The 20,485-nt window shown below is 46.8% G+C and overlaps 1 protein-coding gene across 2 annotated transcripts; it reads left to right on the forward strand.

The window, feature by feature from the left end:
- Positions 1-3,112: 3,112 nt before the first annotated feature.
- On the forward strand, positions 3,113-17,866 carry NIPAL4 (NIPA like domain containing 4). 2 transcript variants are annotated; one of them, XM_016954121.3, is made up of 6 exons: positions 3,113-3,491; positions 6,224-6,463; positions 10,182-10,238; positions 11,865-11,955; positions 14,801-14,961; positions 15,476-17,866. In XM_016954121.3, the coding sequence occupies exons 1-6, from the start codon at positions 3,455-3,457 to the stop codon at positions 16,102-16,104; spliced, it is 1,215 nt and encodes a 404-aa protein (XP_016809610.1). In that variant the 5' UTR covers positions 3,113-3,454; the 3' UTR covers positions 16,105-17,866. The 2 variants fall into 2 exon arrangements, with proteins under 2 accessions (XP_016809610.1, XP_054540730.1); XM_054684755.2 differs by lacking the exon at positions 10,182-10,238 and having other exon boundaries at positions 3,147-3,491.
- The last annotated feature ends 2,619 nt before the right edge of the window (positions 17,867-20,485 follow it).

Consider the following 20,485-nt stretch of genomic DNA (forward strand, 5'->3'; position numbering starts at 1 on the left):
CATGTGCATCTGTCTCTCAGGATCTGGGCTCAGCTCTGGCAACTACAATCCGAAACATCCTCTCTTGTGATTTAAAAAGTCAGGCCACTAAGAGAAGCCACTATTTAAAGTGTTCTCAACATACACGCATGTATGCACACACACGCACAATATAACTAAGTGAGGTGATAGATGTATTAATTAGCTTAATCGTCGTTATCATTCACGACGTACACCTATATCAAATCATTATGTTGTACATTTTAAATATATATAACTTTCATTTGTCAGTCATACTTCAATAAAGCGAGGAAGAAAAAGGTCAGACCAGAGGGAAATACTCCGAATCTCTCACCCTATGTTCTTGGAACAAAAGCAGTCAAGTTTGAATGCAGTGAGGGTTTGAGGACTGTACCACTCCAGGTTCAGTGCTGACTCCGTTTTATAGCACAAGGAGGAGCTGAACAGCAGAAATGCTTAGAGAAGAGAAAGATAAGTTGAATTCTCTTGTCAAATTCTCCCTTGCAGGTAGCATGGATGCATATATTTTTTCAGCATGAAGTCTCACTTCCGAATAGGGCCAATCATCTAGTGTCTTGCTGCTCTGTGTTCAAATTCATACAGTCTTGGAGGTGTTCCCCTCTACCTGAACGGTAGTACCACACACCTCCAAAGTTAGAGGCGGGCCTGGGCACACTCACCTGCAGACTTGGATATATTCTGTTGGCAATGGCTATGACTTCTGTCAACTAAAAGAAAATCAAGCTTTTAAGGAATTAAAGTTAGTTTTATTCAGAAGTCTTACTGAGGTTCTATAATCCCAGCATTTTGGGAGGCCGGGGCAGGTGGAACACCTGAAGTCAGGAGTTTGAGATCAGCCTGGCTAACATGGTGAAACACTGTCTCTACTAAAAATACAAAAATTAGTTGGGCATGGTGGTGGGCACCTGTAATCCCAGCTACTCCGGAAGCTGAGGTGGGAGAATCGCTTGAACATGGGAGGCAGAGCTTGCAGTGAGCCGAGGTCAAGCCACTGCATTCCAGCCTGGGCAACAGAGTGAGACTCTGTCTCAAAAAAAAAAAAAAAAAAGCAGAAGTCTTACTGAGGACTAGAGACTGAAGACAAAGTCTGGGAGGAGTCTTTCAGAGAGGTTCTGTCCCACTGCTCTGAAACAGTGTTTTAGCTCATAGCTGATATACAGGTAGCAGAAGTGCAGTATGTGCTCAAACATTACATCAAACTTGCTCAGAAGTTACAGTAAAGCAGAATCACATGAAAGTCTGGGTGCAAGAGTATATCTGGTTATAGATGATAGAGGCATAGTCACTAACCTTGTCAAACATTATCCTATGTGTAGGAATAGGCAAGGTCTAGGGTCATTTATCTTTTAAGAAATATAGTGTCTCAGGCAAAAGATGTGGGGGCCTTGTGCTGTATCCTGTTTTGTTTTCAAAGCATTTTTCCAGAGAGGTGCACATCATTACAGAATCAAGGGCTTGTGAAATTATGCGGCAAGTAAAATGAGCAAACGTGACTTGTTACATTCACTGTGTCTCACATTTCCCTTTCTCTTTTAACCTCTCCCTTCCCCAACCCGATCCCGACCCCTTGGAGAAGGGGCTGTTGCATTTGACAAAGAAATTGATCCTTATATAGAGTAAGCAACTTGTTTAAAGTCATCCAGCAAGTTAGAGGAAGCCCCATGCTGGGAGAACCCATCCTTGGAGGCCCAGCTAGAGGTCTGCAAGTAGACAGTGGAGGGTGGTAGGTAGGAGGACAGGCTTGGGGTCAGAGCATCTCGGTTTACACCTGGCACCCTCGTTCACTAGCTGTGTGCAACCTTGGGAGCAAGTGTCTCAGAGTATTTAAAGGACAGTTTTTTCTATTCCTATACAAGATGTTAACATGAAGGGAAGCTGGTGACAGGTATATGGGAACTCTCTATACTACTTTCGTAACTCTTCTATAAGTCTAAAATTATCTCATGATAAAATTTTTAAAAATAACAGTTTCCTCTTATCTGTAGCATGGAAAGAGTAAGGATATCTGTGTCCTAGGAGGCTTTGATGAGACAGTGCCTGGAAAGGGGTTAGCACAGTGTCTGGCCCATGCTGACGACTCCATACATAACAATTCTTAAAAGCTGCCTCCTCCAGGAAGCCGGTGACCACCACTGGCAGAACCAATCACTGCTTTCTTCGCAGCCCCACACCCTCACTGCCCAGGAGCAGTTTATTTCAGTGTAAAATGCCAGGCGGCTTAATGTGACCACTGACAGCACGAGTTTGATCCTGGCTTTTCTGCTTCTCAGCTGAGATCCCCAGCAAGTTACTTGAGCACTTTGTGCCTCAGTTTCCTTTTGGTAAATAATAAAAGTCTGTACATTATAAGGCGGTCATGAAGATTAAATGAACTGGAATTTTTCAGCACTTAGAACTCTGCCTGGCCTATAGCAAACTCTACATACGTATTGTTATGCTCCAGGTCAGTGGTTTTCTAACTTGCTTTTTACTGTTACCCATAGTAACAAATATGCTTTCCATCACGACGTGTGTGTGTGTGTGTGTGTGTGTGTGTGTGTATAAATAATTTTAAAGTGGTAATTTCAAAAACATTGGTCTCTAAGAGATGATCACATTTTGTTTCCCCCATTAAAATATAAGGTACTTGGGGGACACGGAATAGTCTGACTCATTTTGGTCTCCAATCCCTTCATTCCCTTCTTTCATTTAATTTACCAAGCTCCTATTATCTATTCATTAGACATAAATATATATTGAGCATTAACTCACTATGTACCTGTTACCTACCAGCACAGATCAGACCTGGGTTGAATCAATGAATGGGTAAGGCAAAGAAAGGAGGTCGCAGGGCAGAAGGCAGGGAGGAAGGGCAGGAGGGTGAAATGGGAGGAAGGGAGGAAAGGTGGAGAGGAGGAAGAAGAGGGGGAGGGTAGGAGGGCGAGAAGGAAGGAAAAGAAGGAACCCAGGTTCCCAATTGGCAGCAGTACCCACTTCCAACCCCTACGTTGCCACTTCCACCTCGGCAGGAAAATTGCCCCTTCTCCAGCCATCCAGGTCCCCTGTACTCTTTCATGGGGGATGGAGCTGGGTGCCGGTGCAGGCATCGGAGGGGCGGTGCCGGGGAACCCGCCTCCTCACCTCTTGCCCCTAGCACGGGGCGGTGACTCCAGAGCTGGGAACCTGGCAGCGTCCTCACCCCGGGAAGGCATGTGCCCCTCTGCGGGCGGCCCCAGCCCTGGGCCCCCTGCCCCCGGAGTTGCCCAAGACGCCGGGTGACTCCTCCCCGGGGACTCTCCCACTCTGGGACGCGTCACTCTCCCCACCCCTGGGTCCGGACCCCGGCGGCTTCTCGCGCGCGAGCCACGCGGGGAACAAGTCGCGGCCACCTGCTCCGGAGCTGGGGAGCCCGGGCGCCGTCCGCCCGCGAGTCGGTTCGTGTGCCCCGGGCCCCATGGAGCTGCGGGTCAGCAACACCAGCTGCGAGAACGGTGCGTACGGCAGGGCTGGGGACCAGGCGGGCTCCGAGCTTCGCGCCCTCCCCTCCTTGCCACCGCTCTCCCTCGCATCCTCTCCTCCCAGGGGGGCCAAAGCTGGGGAGGGGCAGGGCCAGCACGAGGTGGCTCCCACCCAGCTTTGAAGATCAGGGTTCTGGCTGAGACTTCACTTTCATCTTCGCAGTTGGGATGGCTGAGAGGAGTCAGGGAAGGAAAATATGTCCCCTGGGTTGAGATGGGGGTTAGTGGGGGGCAGGCATTTTGACAACAGCAGACACCCTGAGAGGTGGTGGGGGCGGGGGGAGGATTCTGTGTCTTTAATGTGTAGTTGCTTCAGGTTTTAGTACCTGCGCAGTTTGGGCTTTCTCTCTGGGTCAATGGGAGGACCACCACAGGACGGTCTTGTCTTTGGAAAAGAAAAAGAACCACAGGAAGGGGTAAAGAAAGACCCCTGACTTCCTATTGTGTTCTGAACATAAAGCAGGTAGTGGACTAGGCCCTTTACCTGCATTATCTCACTGAATCCTTAAAACAACTCTAGAAGGTAGGTAGGTATTATTATTTTACTATCTTGCTATCCCCATTCTAAAGATCCAGAAACTGAGGCTCTGAGCAGCTAATAATTTGCTCAAGGTAATACAGTGAGGAAATGGAATATAGATCCAGGGTTGGTGGACAGTAAAACCTCAACTCCTTCCTTGGTGTGGCTACACTTTCCTACCTTGTCTTGGAACTGTAGGCTGTGGGATGTCCCTGTTTCTCTAACCTCTTCCCTTCTACAGTGAAGCTTTCAAAGCCAGCCTGTTAGGTGTCTGACTTTGGTTTCCTGAACAAGGCAGGCATTTTCAGCCTCACCTTTTCTCTAGGCCAGAATGTGTTACCCAGTCCTAGCATATTCTGGAAGAGATGACAGGAATCATCTGGCCCATGCTCAGAATTGGATTACTTTGGCCATCAGCCCTCTGTCTTTTACTTTTCACTGCAGTGGGAGAACTTGACTCAATGGAGGATGCTGAGCCCTTGGGTGTTGCCGGCTTTACTGTGACAGCCAAGTCCATCCACAGAGGGTTCGTTGGCTCCATCTGCTAGAGGTGCACCTTCAGGGAGCAGGGGAAGGGCGTGGGGATGAGTTTGGTCTTCCTCTCAGGAGTCACCTCCCCTAGCCCATGTTCTCCCAGGTTCTGGCTCATTTCCTGGGCTCAGGGAACTCCCCAGATTCAGCTCTGGGCAAGGAAGCCTGAGCTGGAGAAACAGGAATGAGCAGTGCAGAACAAGTCTGATTAGGGACTGAGATGCCTCTTGTCTCATCTTCCCTTGATTGTGACACGAGTTTTGGAAAGAGAGATATCACACTGCAAAAGACACATGGATGTGCCCCAGTGGGTGCTGGATCCAGATCTTTCACCAGATGTTGGGGTGACTTAAGCAAGCCCTTCTCTTTCTCAGGGCCTCAGTTTCCCCAGCAAAAATAAGAATTTAGACTGCTTTCTAAGGGCTCTTCAAGCTCTGTTATTCATGGGTCTGTGTCATGGAAGAAAGGTCAACATTGCCCTTAGTCTGTTCCACCAAGATGCAACTCTGCACTGCAGATGTCCAGAGCCAGAGCTGCTTGACCATGGACTTTGGGGCCCTTCCAGGCACTGGCTGGGAGTTCTAGGTTGGTGGGAGAAATACTTGGTTGAGGCTTACATCCTTGGCATAGGGACCTGGGCCTTGGTGACACACAGCTTGAAAAAGGCTACCTCCAGAGGTCACAAACTCAGATGCCTACAAAGGCCAAGCACGTGCTAGAAATTACTGAAAGGAGCCAGAAAAGACTCTTGGGGAACTGCAGAGAGTATGTCCTATTTTAGGGGGCAACACTGCCCAGCTGCAGCCAGTTGTTGCCTTAGAAGAGGGCCCAATATGGTAAGCAGATCTGATTTTTCACCGTAGCCTCCCATCTGAATTTTCATGGAAAATCTCCCAATTTTTAAATGTTTTCTATTTTAAAATACCTCTTAGGGCCAGGCACGGTGGCTCACGTCTGTAATCCTAGTGATTTGGGAGGCTGAGGCAGGAGGATAGCTTGAGGCTAGGAGTTGAGACCACCCTCTGCAACATAGCGAGACCCCCATCTCTACACAAAAAACAAAAACAAAAACAAACAAAAAGCCTCTTAGGAGGCCAGATGCTACCTGCTTTATTGAGGTGTGTGTGATGGTTAAGAGCCTGGGCTTTGGCATCAGATAAGCTTAGAATCTGACACTGGCTTCACTATTCAGTACCCATGTTTTGGCTTTGGGCAGGTTACTAAACTTATCAGAGCTTTGGTTTCTTCAACTAAAAGCCTAGAAAAGATTGTTGTGCCTGCTTCCAAGTGGTCATTAGAAACCCTCCTGGAAAACCCCAGAGCAGAGGACCATGTGAGTAGTAGCACTGAAGAATTATTGGCTATTCTTTGCAGTTTCATTGAACTTATGTACTTCTTCTGACTGAGGGTCTGCCCTTGTGCCCAGGTTTGTTATCTGGCACATGGTGGTACAAATTTGTTGTGGTCATACAAAGAAAGCCCCTAACTAGCGTAAGCACTCACTGAACATAATTATTTTTAGGTGGAGGCACAGTATATGGGTATAGCCCCGCAGTAGCGGAAGCACAGGGTTTGAAACAGTGGCCAATTCCAATATTCTAAAAGTGTGCAAATGTCCCCAGTGTGACTCTCTCACTGTGGTCTTCCCATCCAGGTTCCCTGCTCCACCTCTACTGCTCCTCCCAAGAAGTCCTGTGCCAGATTGTCAATGACCTCAGCCCTGAGGTGCCCAGCAATGCCACCTTTCACAGCTGGCAGGAAAGAATCAGGCAGAACTATGGCTTCTACATCGGCCTGGGCCTGGCATTCCTGTCTAGCTTCCTCATCGGCAGCAGCGTCATCCTCAAGAAGAAAGGCCTCTTGCGACTCGTGGCCACGGGAGCCACTCGAGCTGGTAGGTTCCTGGGCCAGGAGAGGATAGGGCCCAGGGCAGCTGAGCTCTCACAAGGTCCGGGGCTGTAGTCTAAGAGGATGGCCTCAGCAAGGTACAAAAGGCTCATTGTCAACCCTGTCTGGAATCCCACCTGCCAACAGGGTTAGGGTTTAGGGTTATAAAGGAAGGCCTCCAATAGGAGGTCTCAGTTTAGAGAGCCAACAGGATGCCTTCCTTTAGAAGCCAATCTTTCCTGAGACCTTCATGATGTGTTTATTAGAGGAGGGAAGGGACAAGTCTCAGGACCAAGAATCAGATATGCATGTCTGGTCTTGGTCTTACTTCCCACCAACGTCATCACAGGCAAGTCACAGCTTCTCTGCAAAATGGGAATAGATACTTCTGCTCAGAACAACGTCAGACGCTGGTGTGCCCTCACTTAGCATCCAATTGAGCTCCCTTCTGGGCTGCCAAAAAATGGCGAACTGTCTGACCCCAAGGGATTTGCTTGTTTGGAAAATAAGATGTTTTTCCGTGAAACAGTGCTTGAGAAAAGGAATCCTGTGCAAAATGACTCATTCATTTAATCACCATTTATCGCATGCCTGCTGTATGCCAGGGACAATGCTAGACATGGGGATTCAGTGTCCTCGTGGAACCTTCAGTCAAGTGGAAGAGACAGATGAGTCAATAGGCAGTTGTTTTATCATGTGTTAAGTGCCATCATGGGGAAAACACAGCCTGCTATGGGGGAATATTTTGGAGGGGTGTGTAAAGCCCAGACTTGGGGGATTAGGGGAGGTTTCTCTAGAAGAGATGATCTCTAAACTGAGACCTAGATGATGAGGAGACAGCAAGGTAAAAGGGGAGATAGGGAGACAGTGTTCCAGGCAGAAGGAATAACACGTGCAAAGGCTCAGAGGTGAGAGAACTTGAGTGATACTAGAAATCGAAAGTCATTCAGGATGGCAGGAGCAGGAGGGGTGCACGGTGAGTGAAGGGCCAGCTCATGAAGGGTCTTGTAAATGGAAGCACAGAGCCTGAGTGCAATTGTTAAGTGACTGAAAGGTTTTAGGCAGGGGAGTGACACAGTCTAATTTGCAATTTGAAAAGATCCCTGGTTGCTGGGTGAAGAACGGATTAGGGGACAAGCCTGGAGCCTGGGAAGCCAAGTAGGTGAGTGAAAGGACAGAACTTGAGCCCGGGAGACGGAAATGGGAATGGAGACAACTGGTGGATTCCAAAGCTAGTTTTTGAAGGTAGAATTTACCAGCTTTGATACACACCGGCTTCAAGCAAGGGAGGAGGGGCGGGGGAAGGAGTCAAGGATGACTCATGCTTTTGACTTGAGCAACTGGGGTGATGAAAGTGCTATTTCTTGAGATGAAGAGTGTAGAAGGAGGGACAGGTTTATGGGAAGATGATGCATTCAAGTTTGGACATGTTCAATTTAATGTTTTTGTGGGATATTGCACTTAGGAAGCAGACTATTAGGGTTCTAATTCTGGCTCCTCAATTCCTGGTGATTCAATTCTGGGCAAGAAAAGTATCTATTTCTATGCCTCAGTCTCCTCATCTATAAAATGGAGATAAGAATAGTACCAGCCTAAAGGGTTATAAGAAAATGCAACATAGTTAGAATCATACCTAGCACAGAGTAGCACTAGTATTGGTATTACTGTTATCTCAGTGAAAGGTTCCCACAGTTAGAGGTACTAGTGCACAGACTAGCACTAGTATTGGTATTACTGTTATCTCAGTGGGAGGTTCCCACAGTTAGAGGTACAGGTCTAGAGCCCATGTGTGCTGCAAAATGAATAGCTGTGAGGTGCAGAGATGAAGTCAGGAACAATGGTCATTGCCATTCCACCCTTCACTTCTAGACAAGTGTTGGAAAGGCCAGAGACCTTCCAGAGTGCCAGGGAAATTTCTGCTTGTGCTCAGAGAAGGTATCATTGACCATTCAGAAAGACAACTTCCCTGGAATCCGTTTTTTCCTCCAATCTACTATTTCAGTATCTTCTGTGATTTCAACCCTTAGAGTAAAATGTTCTCAGAGTTCTTAACATTTATGGGAAATTCTGACCTTTTTAGGAACCTAATGAAAACAGGACACCTCTTCCTTAGAAAAGTGGGCATTCCCAAAAGCAACATAAATTTTTGGATTTTTATGAAACTGTCTCAAACCCATCTATCATCATCCATTATTATCATCATCGTTGTTGCTAATGTTACTGAGTATTGACTACGTGCCAGGTCCTGAACAAAGCAGACACAATTCCTGGCTTTGTGGAGCTTCCATTTTACTGGGGGGAAATGTCATAAAATAAGAAGATCAACTAAAATTAAAAACAACAATGCCATGAAAGAGAAGAGCTGGGTGTTATGAGAGAACCCCAGCTGGGCACAGTCACTCACACCTGTAATCCCAGCACATTGGGAGGTTGAGGTGTCAGCATCACTTGAGTCTGGGAGTTTGAGACCAGCCTGGGAAACATAGCAAGACCCCCATCTGTATAGAAAATTTTTTTCAATTAGGCAGGCATGGTGGCATATGACTGTAGTCTCAGCTACTCAGGAGGCTGAGGTGGGAGGATCCCTTGAGCCCAGGAGTTTGAGGCTTCATTGAGCTATGATCATGCCACTGCACATTCCAGCCTGGGTGACCGAGGGAGACCCTGCAGTGGAGGAGGGAGGGAAGGAAAAAGGTAAGGAAGAAAGGAGGGAGGAGGGAGGGAAGGAAGAGAGAGAGAAAGAAAGGAAGGAAATGATGGTGGGAGGGAGGGAGAAAAGGAACTCCAACAGGAAATAATAGAAATCAGGGAGTCAGGGATGGCATCGTAGGGGAGGCAACATTCACACAGCAACCTGTAGAGTGAGTGTAAGTTTAGGCAAATAATAGAGTATTCTGGACACAGGGAAAGCATGTGCAAAGGCCTCGAGGCAGAAAAGAGCTCATCGTTTTTGGAGAGCTAAGAGAGAGGAGAAGAGTGGCAGGAGATGCACTTGGACAGGTGAGCAGGGCCAAAACTATGCATGCTCTTGTTAAGGATTCTGGTCTTTATCCTGAGAGCACTCAGAAGCCATTGCCAGCCATAAGTTGCGGAGTGACATAATCTGATTTGCATTCTTAAAAGACGACTGGCTGCCATGAAAAGAAAAATAGGTTATTAAAGGGCCAAGAGTGGAACCAGAGTAACTATGAAGGAGGCTGTTGCCTCAACCTGAAGCAGGGATAACAGTGCCTTCGTGTAGCAGGTGGCAGTGGAGTGGACACATGCGAGATCTTTTTGGAGACAGAGTTACCAGGATGGACTGGATGCAGAAGGAGGGAGAGAAGAGTCAAAGAGCAATTCCCTGGTTTCTGGCTTAAGCAACTGGATAAATGAGAGTGCCACTTACTATGTTTCATTTGGCAGGTGGGCGGGGAACTTTTAAAACCAAGAGCTCCATTTAGGACAGAAATTGAGATGCCTGTGAGGAATCCAAGAGGAGATGTGAAGTAAGCAGTTGGATATACACCTGGACTCAGAAGGAAGGTCCAGGCTACAGATATAGAGGCACCAGATATAGATGGTATTTAAAACTTTAGGAACAAATGAACCCACCCAGGAGAAGGCCCAGAACCAAGCCTCAAGGAGCAACCCTTAGAGGCCGGGGAGTGAGCAGAGAGTTAGGAAAGGTACCTGAGAAAGTGTGGCCAAGTTCCATCCTAACTTTGTGTCCATTCCCTCCACAGTGGATGGAGGCTTCGGCTACCTGAAAGATGCAATGTGGTGGGCTGGATTTCTCACCAGTAAGTGGGTTGTTTGTTACTAATAACAGTGGCCTATTGATAGCAGGGCTGGAGACAAATGGAGGGGTGGATAGGGCATTTTTGTCTCTAGTATGGCAACTGTGAATCTGAGGCCCAGATTCCCAGGGGAAAACCTTGACAACCTTTACAGGGAGAACATCTTACCATCAAAGCCAGTCTTCATCCATGAAGCATCTACTCCCAGAGAGGTTTGCACAGAGCTGGCAACGATGAAGGTGTATTTTCTCAACTTCCCTTTAAACATAGCTCGATGATATCACTGCCTGTTGGTAGTGGACTCTTGACTTCTACATGGTAGAAGCTGGAACTCCTAGGCCAACTTCCCCCAGTCCACAGGCAGTTAATGTGTTGGCCCACTTAGAACATAGCTGGTCCGTTACTTAAAGTTTGCCCAAATTTGCATACTCACACATTTCCCCCACTTTCCACCCACCCTCTCCTGCTATCAAACCCTGACTCTTTTAGGTGGAAAATTAACCAGGTTTCTATTCATAATCCCCCTATGTCAAGTTTTGATCCTTGTCTCAGCCAGAGCTATCCCAGTGACCATCTGCTTTTAAAGGGGAGACCCAGGTGGTTCTCTATCAGCAGAGAGATGGAAAAAGACACTTTTCTGATAACCACACACAGCTATCACATATTGAGGGTTTACTGTCTGCTAAACTTTCTAAGTGTTATCCTGTGTATTAACTCAGGAGTTTACAAACTGGAAACTCAGATAGAGAGAAAGAACTTAGGCCCCTTGGGAATGTCAGATTTTTCTTTTCCTGCTAATTAATTAATTTATTTATTTATTGAGACGGAGTTTCACTCTTGTTGCCCAGGCTGGAGTGCAATGGTGCGATCTCAGCTCACAGCAACCTCTGCTTCCCGGGTTCAAGTGATTCTCCTACCTCGGCCTCCCGAGTAGCTGGGATTACAGGCATGCACCACCACGCCTGGCTAATTTTTTTTTTTTTTTTTTTTTTTTTTTGTATTTTTAGTAGAGACGGGGTTTCTCCGTGTTGGTCAGGCTGGTCTCGAACTCCCGACCTCAGGTGATACACCTGCCTCGGCCTCCCAAAGTGCTGGGATTACAGGTGTGAGGCAACGCGCCCAGCCAGAAACGTCAGATTTTTCTAACCACCTGCCTCTTAGTCCAGACTGTTGAAAATTCCCCTGGAAAAGGGAAAAGTGGGGTCCATGGACCAATTGGTACCTGGAGAACCAATAATTGTAACTGTTTCTTCCTTTGATAATTAACACTTCCTAGAATTTAAATTAAAAATCTAGTCCAAAATACTGGCAGTCCCTGAGACAAATTTAACTGTGCCTGTCAGACTAGAAGCCAAGAGGCCTAAAGAACAAGAGGGCTTCTACCCCATAAGCATGTCACCTGACCTTGGGCTTGGGGCCTTAGCTTCACCATCTTTAAAGTGGAAGGATCTGATCTGGACAGACTGGGACTGACCTTCGATCAGACTCTCCAGGGAGAGAGCGTACAGATCAAGATTTTAAGGAATGCTGGTCTGGGATTCTCCAGCTTGTTGCACACGGAATGATTCGTCTGGAATGGAGATGGTGCTTCTGTGCCATGCTAGCCTCTTTTCTCCCTTCATTTCCTAGTGGCTGCTGGAGAAGTTGCCAACTTTGGAGCCTACGCATTTGCACCTGCAACAGTCGTCACGCCTCTGGGAGCGCTGAGTGTCCTCATAAGGTTATTGTCCCCTCTCTAGCTCTCTCTTTTTCTGTTCCGTTTTCAGTTTGTTGAGGCCTGGAATTGCCAAGTGGGATCGACTGCCACTTGGCAATCAGGGACCTGGGTTGGTCTCAGCCTCCAGAAAGAGGCAGTGTGCTGTTCAGAGCTATAGATCCTGGGAATGTTTGCTGCCTCTTGCCCTAGCATCCCCTTGACTGGGTAATAGAGAGGCAGGCCAAGCCCAAAGCAGTTGGAAGGGCTTCCACCGTCACCAGGGTGAACGGCGCATGTCACTATTTTGGTGCCGTGATAGATGCAGCATACAAGTTAAGAGCATGTGCTCCGGATTAACGCTGCCTGAGTTCTAATCCTCGCTCTGCCACTTAGTAGTTACGTTACCATAGGCAAGTCATTTAAGCCACTTAGTCACTCGAAGCCTCATTTTTCCCATCTGCAAAATGGGGATGCCAATAATACCCACTGGGGGGCATTGTTCTGAGGATTTAATGAGATAATGCACAGAAAATGCACAGTACAGAGCTGGGACCAAACAAAAACCACGGCTATCACATAGTGGGGGCTTAGTATGTGCTGAACATTCTGAATGTATCATGCATATTAACTCATTTAATTTTCACAGCATCCCTAGCTGAGCCCAACAGAGGTTAAGCAACTTGGCCAAAGTTACCAGCTTCTAAGAGGCCAGGCCAGGATTCTAACCCAGGCAGTCTTAATTCCAGAGTCAGTGGGCTTAATTGCTATGCCACGTTGCCTCTCAAGTAAACACTCAACAAATGTTTGATAGTTTTAAAAATAATTGATACTAAATGTCTGTGCTTCCCACTGCCCCTAGTCCCCCTGAGCTACAAACACAGAGCCAGCTCCTCTGTGGGGGTCCTGGAGCCCTATTTGAAGGAGACTCTGATTGTTGGCGTAACCTTGGAATGCTGGTAAATTGTAGCAGACCACACCCAGTACCCATCATTTGTTTTACCATCTTGATGACAATTTTGGAACATTTACACACTCAAAAAACAAATAGAACTCATGCTGTACAACTCGCCTGATTCATGCTGTATAACTGGCCTAACACAGCTGATGTAGCTGTGGTACCATAATTGCATATCTGATTAGTTTGCAAATTCCTACCCGGGGGAAGTTGGGAGAGCCATAAAATCCTCCAGTGTGTGGCCCCTGCCTGCATGAATAATCTCTTGAATGGGACATTCCGGCCAAAATATTTTTGGTAGTTTCAGAGGAAAGACGGAAGACAGACAAGAGAGCTTAGATATCAATCTCCTCTCTCCTGACAACTTGAACCAGGATTTTTAAGGCTAAAAATAGCCAATGTCCTGAGATAGCCAATAGGTTTTTACCCTAAACTAAGCCACCTTCATGAAGAGACAGAAGCATGCCCCCGTGATTATACGAGGCTTGCCTGTGATTTTTTTTCCCTTCCTCTCTTGCTTCTGCTGGCTCGGCTCGAGGATATGAGGGGAATGGAAATCATGTCACCACGATGCAGCAAGGAACTGGAGATAATTTGCCCAGAAATTGAAGACTCAGGGAAGTCACAAGAATCCTCTTCAACGAGGCATAGAAGAAAACCCATGAGCTTTATAATTAGAAAGGACTCGAGCTCAATTCCTGGTTCCACTACTTGCTAGTCATTTGACCTTGCCAAGTCATTTTAACTTCTTTGAGATTCAGTCTTCTCATTTATCAACTGGAGATAGTATATTTCACTTTGCAAAGAGTTATGAGATACTAGTGTGATAGACAGGAAGTTCCTAGCACCATATATAGTAGGTAATAAATGCCTAAGACATGCTACCTGTGATTGTCACTGAGGTTGTTTACACTGGCTTATACAAATGAAATAATAGATGTGTTATGAATGACCCGAGGAGCAGAGATGGAGTAAAAAATAGAAATTACCAGAAGGCATATTTTTGGTAAATGATTAGAGCAAACCTACAATGGCCTCATTTGGCTTGTGAAGGGGTGGGCTCCCTGCCACCAGAGGTATCTATAAGCCAAAGCTGAGAGCCATCTGTTGGCAGTGCTAAGAGAGGATGTGTCCATTGGGAAGGCAGTTAGACAAGAGCATTTTGAAGTGTTCTTCCAACTCTTCTGTTTGGGAATACTTTCAGTCTCTAAAATGGAAGAAATTCACCTGCATTTCTATTCCTCCAGCAAATATTGTAACACTCCCAGAAATGAGTTTCTATATCAAACATTTTTTGGCCCCAGCTCAGGAGGACTGGGGGCAGTGGGAAGCACAGATATTTCGTATCAACTATTTTTAAAACTATCAGACATTTGATGAATGTTTATTTGAGTGGCAATGTGGCATAGCAGTTAAGCCCCCTGACTCTGGAATTAGACTGCCTGGGTTAGAATTCCAGCCTGGCCTCTTAGAACCTGGTGACCCTGGGCAAGTTGCTTAACCTCTCTTGGCCTCAGCTAGGGATGCTGTGAGGATTAAATGAGTTAACACGTGGGATACATTCAGAATGTTCAGCACATACTAAGCCCTCCATATGTGACAGCTGTGTTTATTCTTCAGTACCAGCTCTGTACTGTGCATTTTCTGTGCATTATCTCATTTAGTTCCTGAGAACAATGTCTCCCGTGGATATTATTAGCATCCCCATTTTGCAGATGGGGACAATGAGGCTTAGGGAGGTCACATGATTTGCCCATGGTAACATAAGTTTTTTTGGAAGAAAACCTTCCACGTGAGAAACTAGTGAGTTCTGATCTGTTGTTCTCTGTGAGTGCTTGCTCAGGCCCCATTTTTCTTTGGGACTCTGGGATAGGCATGGCTGCTCTAATCCCCTTCTCCCATTTCCACGTGCAGTGCCATCCTCTCCTCATATTTCCTGGGGGAGAGTCTGAACCTGCTGGGGAAGCTGGGCTGTGTGATCTGTGTGGCCGGCAGCACAGTGATGGTGATACATGCCCCTGAGGAAGAGAAGGTCACTACCATCATGGAGATGGCTTCCAAGATGAAAGACACAGGTAGACTCCAAGCCCCTGAAGAGCAGGAAAATACTGGAGGTTGAACGCCCCCTACTGCCCCACAAAAGGTCAGATTGGGTTCTGACCACCTCAGGTGCTGCCACCTAGAGGAGAAGGCAAGCTAAAGAAGAAACGTTAATGGGCTGGTACTTGTTAGCAAGGCTAGCTTAAAGGCTTCCTGGCCTGATATGTATGGGTACCATTAATAAGTGTTTATTATGTGCCAGGCACTGTTATGAATGCTTTATATACATTATCTCACTGAATCCCACAGAACAGCTTTATGAGGATGATCCTATTGTTGGTCCTCTTTTACAAATGGGGAAACTGAGTTTTTGTGGGTTTAACAACCTAACCAAGTTATTAGGAAGTCATGAAGCTGGGACTGGAACCCGGGTTTGTCTGACTCTAGAGCCCACGATCTTAATGCTACCTCCCACTGCCATGAGTCTGGGCCCTAGACACTGCCTGCACCCTCCACAGCCGAGTGATCCTTCTCTCTCTCCTCCCAAAGGGTTCATCGTGTTTGCTGTGCTTCTGCTGGTGTCATGCCTCATCCTCATCTTTGTCATTGCCCCACGTTACGGGCAAAGGAATATCCTCATCTACATCATCATCTGCTCTGTGATCGGGGCCTTCTCTGTGGCTGCTGTCAAGGGGCTGGGCATCACCATCAAGAACTTCTTCCAGGGGCTGCCAGTTGTCCGGCACCCGCTCCCCTACATCCTGTCCCTCATCCTGGCACTGTCCCTCAGCACTCAGGTCAACTTCCTCAACAGAGCACTGGACATTTTCAACACTTCCCTGGTGTTCCCCATCTACTACGTGTTCTTCACCACGGTGGTCGTTACCTCGTCCATCATCCTCTTCAAGGAGTGGTACAGCATGTCTGCTGTGGACATTGCGGGCACCCTCTCGGGCTTTGTCACCATCATCTTGGGCGTGTTCATGCTGCATGCTTTCAAAGACCTGGACATCAGCTGCGCCAGCTTGCCCCACATGCACAAAAACCCACCCCCTTCTCCCGCCCCGGAACCCACTGTCATTAGACTGGAAGACAAGAACGTCCTTGTGGACAATATAGAACTCGCCAGCACCTCATCACCAGAAGAGAAACCCAAAGTATTTATAATCCATTCTTGAAGCTTGGAATATGTGAGTGAGAGGATGAGTCCGATGGTACAGCCTGACCTCCCAATTTCAAAACCACCTGGTTATTTTCCAGTGCAACTGTTACCAATGGGCTCTCTTTTCTTGAGAAGTTCATTTATACCTCATCACTGTTTCCAGGAGAAAAATCTCTACCCAAATAGCAGTGGTGGCAGAACTTCCTGGAAACAGATTCAGTGACCAAATACCCAAGTTTACATCAGTGCCTGCAGGTTCCCTGGACCTTCCTTCTCATTCATTCTTTCGGTGCCATCTCTATGCCATTGGGAAGAAGATGGAGTCTGACCCATTGAATGTAGCACAGTCCAAGGACTTCCCTAAGATATTGGTCATTGGGAGTTCCTTCACAGCAATTCTCCTCCTGAGACGGAATCTCCGTTGTTGTTGTTGTTGTTGTTTTCTAGCCCAAGGATGACATAGAGCTGGCTCCCAGAGGCCCACAGAGCAATTGGCCATGTCTCCCTATCCAGAGCTGACAGGGACACAACCAGTGTAAAATATCCTTTTGCTCTTGTCACTTCCTCTTTGGAGGCAGAAGCAAGACCTCAGCTGACCTTCTTACTGTGAAAGCCACTTGATGTCTCAGGGACAAATTTCAACCAGCTCATTCCCCGAGCACTCCAGCCTGGCAGTCAGCACCTCGGCATCCACCCAGTCCATCCCACCATCACCCCTTCCCCTTCTACTTACATCCTAAGGAGTCGGTCACTGAGACATAAAGGCAGTAATTGCAGAACTGGAAACAAAACAATAATAGAGCCACAGCCAAACTCTGGTGGCCAAACCCAGTGTTTCATTTTGTCTTACTCTGAAAGAAGAACAGCAAATTCACTGCTTCAAAGTGGCCTGGCTGCCAAGCTAGAATTTGGCAGAATGCACTTTTCTATTCCTCAAGGAGTCAACCAACCTATGATCTGGGGAGGTGGGAAGAGGATGAGGAGCAAAGTTGGGATTTGGCAGAAGGCAGTCCCAGGCTCTCTGGATACTAGGGGCTAACTTTTGTGTTGACTCTGGTGCTCATCTGGGAACTTAGGAGAAAAGAGCTCAGGGGTAATTTCTGGGTTGCAGCCTTAAAGGCTTGGACAGCTGTGAATCTCAATGGCCAACTGGAGGTGCAGACTTGGCATGGGGTGCATTCTAGCTGTTGACCACATTGCTACCGAGTCCCCTGCTCCACTGATGAGCTGCCCACACTGGGAAGCAGCATGCTCTGACTGTTCCAACACCACCTGCTATGGGGAGTACCTTTGGTCCCCTCACATTTGGCCAGAGGCATACAAAAAACCAGAGAAGCTGGAGAGGGAGATAATTACTATTCCTTCCCTTCCCATCTCCTTTCTAGCCACAAGAGTGTGGGGGTTGGAGAAGAACCATTAGAAAGGGAAATTAGTGGGCTGGTATATCTGGAAAGACGGAAGACTTGATCCTCAGCCCCGAGGTTGGTGCAGGTCCTCCCCTGTGTCACTCTACCTGCACTCTGTGTTTATATCCTGTGCCCTAAGTGGGCCAAGCCCAGGTAAATTCCTGCTGGCCTTGGAGCTCCAAGGTTTGGCTGACCAGCAGACTGGCTCCCTGACTCTTCAGCCTCAAATCCCCAGTTTTTGATGAATGTGGATTTCCGTCTGTAATTAAAAGCAATGCAACAAGTTGGCTCTTGAGAATGGCAGTAAACTGAGGGCCCTAAGAGTGTGGTCTGCAGGGTCAAGAATAAAGATTACAGATTATATTTACTTGATACTTGTGTCTTGACCTTCCTTGAGCATGGAGTGATTAAACTGGTTTTTCTAGGGCTAGAAGGACAGTCTCCAATCTCTGAATGAATGTGACTGCCAATAAAGCCCCTACCGTGTCTGTGGTAGTTAACACCCTTGGTAGAGTGGGAAAGATAGTTTCAGAAATAGAGTCAGTTGAAGACAACTCATCCCTAGTTAACACCTGAGCCCTTACCAGGCACCAGGGATAGTAGGTGCTTCCTGTGAATTCTCTTTAACTCCTCACAAATCCTCAAGTTAGATATGTTTTTATTCCCATTTATAGATGAGGAAAGGAACTCGAAGAGGTTAAATAATTGCCCAAGGTCACACAGCCAGGAAGAGCAAAGCTGATATCTGGTTTAACCACCAGGCGTAATGTGTCTCTCCAAGACTAACCTTGCCCCCAGTTGCATAATCTGTTTTGGTTTTTTGTATTTTGAGACAGGGTCTGACTCTGTCCCCCAGGCTGGAGTGCAGTGGTGTGATCCTAGCTCACTACAGCTTCAAACTCCCAGGCTCAGATTTGGTAAAAATGAGGCCTTGCTATGTTACCCAGGCGGATCTCAAAACTCCTTTCCTAAAGTGATCTTCCCACCTTGGCCTCCCAAAATGCTGAGATTTTAGGCCTGAGCCACTGTGCCTTGTGCATAATCTGCTACTACTTTATTCATTTATTTTCTTGTGATCTGTGCTCTTTCCCCATCTGGATATAAGCTTCATGAGAGTTGGCTTTGATTTACTGCTTATCCTTAGTGCCTAGCACATCACAGGCACTAGAAGAATAAAAGAAAAGAAAAGATTGAAGGAACAATATCACAGTCCTTCCTTGCCCAAACTCTCCTGGGGACCAGTACTCAATGCAAGGCAGATCCTAATAGAACTCTGCATGTTAAGCAAAGCAACTGTAAACTGATGTAGTCAGCAGTTTCTCAGCACATAGCCTGCGACAGGCCCTGTTGGGGACTTCCACATACAGAATTTCATTGATGATCACGACACTTTTGAGGCAGGTATATTATTTGTATAGTGAAGAGACTCAGAAATCTGGAACTTATCCAGGCCCACTTATCTATTGAGTAGCAAGCAGACTTCAACCAGTTGAGTCCGGACTTCAACCAGGGTCTGCCCAACCAGGCTTTCTCCATTATGCTAGTGACCAACACGTGAGCATCACCCCAGAGACTGGCTGACAGCAGGGGAAGAGTGGCCTCTTAACCAGGTAGGGATGTGTGAGCGGGAAGCAATTTCATGAGCAGGCATGTTAGTAGTGAAAGCACTTGTGTTTAGATGTCTTTAGAGTCCATAGGCAACCTCATAACCATGAGAGGTTAGAAAAATATAATCAGGCTGGGTGCGGTGGCTCACGCCTGTAATCCCAACACTTCAGGAGGCTGAGGCGAATGGATCACTTGAGGTCATCTCTACTAAAAATACAAAAATTTGACAGGCATGGTGGTGGGCACCTGTAATCCCAGCTACTCAGGAGGCTGAGGCATGAGAATTGCTTGAGCCCGGGAGGCGGAGGTTGCAGTGAGCTGAGATTGCACCACTGCACCCCAGCCTGGGTGACAGAGAGAGACTCCGTCTTAAAAAAAAAAAGTAAAATCAGAGAGCAAGAAGCCTCTCTCAGGGTTTTTGTGAAGATTAAATGAGATAATCCTTATTTGTAAACAGCATGCAGTGAGTGGCTCACGTATGTTAAATACAGCTGTTCCTCGGTATCTGCAGGCGATTGGTTCCAGGACCCCCATGGATAACAAAATCTAAGGATGGCCAAGTCCCTTATATAAAATGGTATAGTATTTGCATATAACCTACATATATCCTCCCATATACTTTAAATCATCTCCAGATTTCTATAATACCTAATACAATGTAAACGCTGTGTAAATCGTTGTTATACCGTATTTTTAAATTGTATTACTTTTTATGGTTGTACTTTTTTTTTTCAAATATTTCAACCTGTTGTTGGTTGAATCCATGAATTTGAAACCCACGGATATGGGGGACCGCCTGTACTGAGTAACTGTTACCTTCGATCATGGTTATTAATCCTCCATCTCTCTGACAGAACCTCAAAATTGAGGTAGGGATCAATGAGAGAATAAGGGTGGGATCCTTTTATGGACTGGGAAGCACTAATGAATACGAGCTGTGATATTACGCAGGGTTCTGGAATCAGAAAGCACACCCAACCTTATCCCTGGCTGTGCCTGCCTACCCAGCCCAAGAGACCTGGGGCAAGTGTCTCCCCTCTTTAAAGTATGATCCCTTGCCTTAATAAGATGAGGAGGTGAGCAGAGGCTCTCAGCTGTCTTCTATATGCAGTAGTGTAGGATGAGAAAAAACATATCAAAGAATCTCAGGATCATTCAGGCCTTTAATAAGCAGCCTGCGTCCAGGTGTAAAGACAAACAGCCCCCTCTACTGGTCATAGGAAAACATAGGCTTTGCTGTGGCTCAGGGTCCACCATGATGGCTTTATAGGCTGAACTGACCATCCTTGTGGGAACTCTTTCTGAAGTCCACGTCATGAATCCTATCTAATCTGAGCAGTAGGACATTACAACAAACACACAATAAAGAGCTGCCAAACCAGA

This window comes from Pan troglodytes, chromosome 4 (assembly GCF_028858775.2).
Source record: "Pan troglodytes isolate AG18354 chromosome 4, NHGRI_mPanTro3-v2.0_pri, whole genome shotgun sequence".
Lineage (NCBI taxonomy): Eukaryota > Metazoa > Chordata > Mammalia > Primates > Hominidae > Pan > Pan troglodytes.